At 43.1% G+C, this 4,355-nt stretch overlaps 1 protein-coding gene across 1 annotated transcript; it reads right to left on the reverse strand.

Annotated features, from left to right (window-relative positions):
- Nucleotides 1–1,299: 1,299 nt before the first annotated feature.
- LOC124647315 (protein NDL2-like) lies at nt 1,300–4,152 on the reverse strand. The gene is made up of 11 exons (XM_047187277.1): nt 3,955–4,152; nt 3,134–3,233; nt 2,913–3,010; nt 2,673–2,761; nt 2,514–2,574; nt 2,325–2,411; nt 2,148–2,225; nt 1,995–2,051; nt 1,856–1,911; nt 1,639–1,774; nt 1,300–1,548 (listed from the first exon to the last, which is right to left on the reverse strand). Exons 1-11 carry the CDS (start codon nt 4,024–4,026, stop codon nt 1,300–1,302), a joined length of 1,083 nt encoding a protein of 360 aa, XP_047043233.1. The 5' UTR covers nt 4,027–4,152.
- Nucleotides 4,153–4,355: the final 203 nt, after the last annotated feature.

Here is a 4,355-nt window from a genome sequence, read left to right on the forward strand (position 1 = left end):
AAACTGTAGTCGAGAGATGGTTCCAATCTCTGGAGCCTATCATACATGCGTAAATTGATTGCAAATTGGAGAGACATATCAGGCTATGCTCATTATTAATGAAGTTGGAAACTACCTTCATATTGAATCCATATCAAGTTTGCAATTATGCATCTTATACATTAGTTGGGGATTCATATAAGTCTTTCATTGCAGCAAGAGATGTTGCAGAACCTCTCCCACAAAGTTGCCAAGAAGCAAAACTTCGTCCATGATGGAGATAAGCAATGCTAGAGGAGATTGATGCTCTTGACAAGAATAATACTTGGGCAATTACTAATCTGATTGCTAATAAAAAGGTTGTAGGCTGCAAATGGGTGTTCACCATAAAACAAACTTTTGATGGAAAGGTAGAAAGGTATAAGGCCAAACTTGTGGCGAAGGGTTATAGCCAGACCTACCGGGTAGATTATGATGAGACATTAGTATTCCACAAGATAAATATTAGGGTAATGTAATATGACAAATTAAATAATACTTACATTTGAAAGACCCATGGTTTTTGAAATCACGATGAAGAAATTTAAAACTACTTGTTTCTATTGATCGAGCAAACTATATACCATGATTCTTATTTCTAACGCTAGCTGCTTGTGAACACGTGTATATAAGTATGTAGCTTTAGAATTAATCATAATGTTTTGTGAGGGTCGGTATTATTATGCACATTTGAGAAGGCCAAAGAGAAATCGTGTCATTGGGAAAAACTATTTAGAAATATTTCGAAAAAATATTAAAAGGCGTCCAAGTAGAAGCACACTAAGTTTCAGCTTGTGCCTTCTAGATTTTCTAGAACTATTAATTCTAAACTGTACACTCTAAAGAGTAAGTGTTAAAATAATTTTTATGGGTAAAAGGAGTTAGAGTAGAGGCACAATAAGCTGCAGCTTAGTACATCTTGAACTGAGGCCCTAACTCTTGAGGGTCCGGGGCGATCGCCCCTCTGCCCCGCTCTATGGACCGGCCCTGCATATATCTGTGTTTAATGTGGACATTCCGGCTCACCTAAATAAGTTTCCCATCATCTAAAGACTTCTCTTATTCACCATCTCCAGCAAAAATATGCCTAAACTCCGGAATATTATTTCTTCTGCTGAAACTACTCTGAGATGTACATTTGTGCTAACTACAAAATAGATTGAACAAACAACCGTCCTGGTCATATCTCTAGGACATATTTCCCTCTGTTCTATCTTACTGATCTATATTACAGGCTATCCACAACAAAAACAGACACTTTCGGAGCATGCATACGAACGATTAGTGAGGCTTTACTTGTGGTAAAACATAGAAATCGACTGACATCCTGGTCTTGATCGGCTTCAGCTTCACACCCATGCTCTCAGGAGATAGCAGTTCCGGCGAGATGCGGCACGGGCTCAACGGACTGCGAGGGCTGCTGCTTGGCTGGTAGGGCCTGTGGAGCCCGTAGCCCATGAGGAAGTACTCCATCGGCATCAGCATTGCGTGTGGCTGCTCCTCGGTCACAAGGGAGCCGCAATTCTGAACCTGTAATGTAACTGACAGCTAACTAAGCAAAGTTTCTGTGCCAGGTTTTGCTCTTATTAGTGAATGGCACAGGGTGGATTCATGTCGTACCTCGACGAGCGCGCAGTACTTCTGGTCTAGCTTTGTTGTCATATGGATGGCATCGTCATGGAATTGTGAGTTCTCTCCCACAATTATCAGTGTGCGGCACCAGAGTTTCCTCAATTTGTCTGTTAAGTCATGCCTCCTGGTGGAGGCGTAGTCTCTATGAGCTTCCAAGATATAAATGCTCAATTTGCTTTGAGAAAAGTAACATAACTGTACATACTTATTCACTGACTGAAGAAATCTCCAAACGTTTTCACCCTGCCTCTCATCAAGCAACTGCATAGACAGAAATATCACCTTGGAGTTTGTGATTTTGTAACTAAACAAATTTACATGATCTATAGGCACAAGGTACTAACAGTTCTGCAGGCCTGCACGATGTCTGATTCAGCACACTGAGAGTTGCCACGCACTTCCTGCAGAAAATAGTAGAATGTGTTCCAATAAGATCAGGACAAAGATAGACATGAGTTGCAACAAGACAAGATGAGGATAATGAGATCTGAGGTTACCTTGCTGAAGTATCTCTGAAGCAAGCACTCCTTGACCACGCCTCGTGCGCCATAATAATAAAGCAAATTTAACAACACCTGGCACATGAAAAGTCATTGTTAATTTAATTCAACGGTGTTACTATATTTGGCAGGAGAAAAATGATCTCAAGTCTTACGAAAGAAAAAGAAACCTGCCTTATTATACAACCATTCACTCCATGACGGGGCTTTGCACAGAGGGGAAACTAGCATCAGCCCTATGACCCTTTCCTGATATTTTGTCTATGAGAAAGTACAAAAATAATCCATATCAGTTAGATACAAAATCCAAAAAGTTGTACATCTATTTACCTGACAAGTTAGGCAACTGATGGAGACACTTACTGCAAACAGAGTGAGGACGTAGGCGCCAGCTGTAACACCCAGGCACATGACAGAACCTAAACTGTAAATGAAAATTTACGCCCAAATTCAGATACCTCCAACTGTTAAATCAAGAAGATGACGCACTCGGACTTATGTCACATTACACCAGTACAGTACCTGAAGAAATCAAGCACATCGGCAACCTGATCGGCAAGATCGTCAACAGATGGCACCGGAGCATCAGACTGAACCTGAGCCGCTCCCAACTGCAAGAGTCTTAACAAATGTCATGAGAGGAAGATCTTGTCCACTGGATCCACAAAAATAGATGGCCCATATTAACATAAGGGACCGTAAGACCTCAAATTGTACGGTATATTACAGGCTATTGGTTTGAAGTAAGCAAACACTACCGACCTCATGGCCCTGAGGATTGATGTGGTATATGCAGAAATTGTGGAGCAGCAGCGACGCGGCTTCCGGGCAGAGGAACAGTCCTTGGAAGCAGGACATGTCTGTGGAGTTTGGACCAGGATCAGTAGTAGCAAATTAGCCACCAATTAAAAGGTTTGGAATAGGAAATACTCTGGATGATTAGGATCTTGAAGAAACCCACAGGATGTTCTGATAGCACTTACAATTGAGAGCTACATCAGGGTATGTGATGAGCCCGGGCTTTTCTTGGTCTCCATACACGGCCACAGATACAGAGCCACACCTCGTTCTCACTAGATGGTCCTGGTGAATTCATGAAGGCGGTGTGAGTGTGATCAGTGAGTACTAAAAAAAGAGTAACTTGCAACGAAATCTTTCAAGTTTGAGCAATTATCGTTAAACATAGCAAGCTAAATCATGGTGACCCGCTTGATCATACAGAGGGAAAACGGAGTTAGCTTGCAAAATTCACTGATGTTTTACTTTTTTTCGATAAAGGAGCATAGCCTCAGCCTCTGCATCAATCGATGCACACGGCTTGCTTTATTAAAAATATAGTATCATAGTATCAAATCCGGAAGAAACCATCCTCCCTTATTACAATTGTGGAGAATCTAAGGTCGATACATGAATGAACCACAAGAAAATACGGCTAACTACTTGGCGAGCACTACGACGAACAACTGTCAAACAGAACTGCACGTAAAACCCCCAAAAAAGCAATCTACTTTTCGAAGTTAGCAGCATTGCTAAGCAGCAACAAAGAAAGAAAAGAAGAGGCACGACCAATGCTTGACCCGCAAGGACTAAACAGAAAACATGGATAAATAAATGCCGCCACAAACCATGGTGAAGGTCTGAAGGAGACCAGCTAAATCTCAGGAAGGGGAAAACAATTCAGCAAAGAAACGCCTCAGAATCGAATCCAATAGGCCACGAATCTATCTGGAAGAGAGAAAAATCCTCAAAATAGAGGGCAAGAATGAAGTAAAGCTGGTGGCAGCTGGTTGTTGGACGTACGGACCTTGCCTCCGAAGGAGATCCGCTCGATGTCCACAGATACTGATCCAGACCCGCTCGACCTCGACTCCCCCATTGCGTCTCTCTCTTTCTCTTTATTGTCTCTCCTTCTCCTGGGGATGCCTCCTGCCTTCTCGCACCTATATATAAGGCAGCCAGCTGAGGAGCACGAAGCTCACCGACGAGGGGTCAAACTCACCGGGGGTCGTCGCACCCCAGACCGGCGAGCTTGTGTTTTGGTTTAGTTTTAGACGCACTCGCTCTCGTTGCCTTTCAGATGGCCCAGCCCGGTCACTCACTGTTGGAGAGAAAGGTGGGACCGACGGCCTTCTTTTTGTTCGGCGCCGGCGTGCTGCGTTGTCCTAGTCAGCTAGTGCTACAGCTCGGCCCTTGAAAGACCGGTTT

Source organism: Lolium rigidum, chromosome 4 (genome assembly GCF_022539505.1).
Source record: "Lolium rigidum isolate FL_2022 chromosome 4, APGP_CSIRO_Lrig_0.1, whole genome shotgun sequence".
Classification (NCBI taxonomy): Eukaryota; Viridiplantae; Streptophyta; class Magnoliopsida; order Poales; family Poaceae; genus Lolium; species Lolium rigidum.

What these genes read in the sequence shown, in the direction of transcription:
- LOC124647315 (XM_047187277.1), bottom strand. Translation starts at nt 4,026, where the DNA reads ATGGGGGAGTCGAGGTCGAGCGGGTCTGGATCAGTATCTGTGGACATC. An exon ending in CCCTGATGTAGCTCTCAATT is followed by an intron (nt 3,011 to 3,133) that starts GTAAGTGCTATC and finishes CAAACTCCACAG; the next exon opens with ACATGTCCTGCTTCCAAGGA. An exon ending in TCGTGCAGGCCTGCAGAACT is followed by an intron (nt 1,912 to 1,994) that starts GTTAGTACCTTG and finishes CTGTCTATGCAG; the next exon opens with TTGCTTGATGAGAGGCAGGG.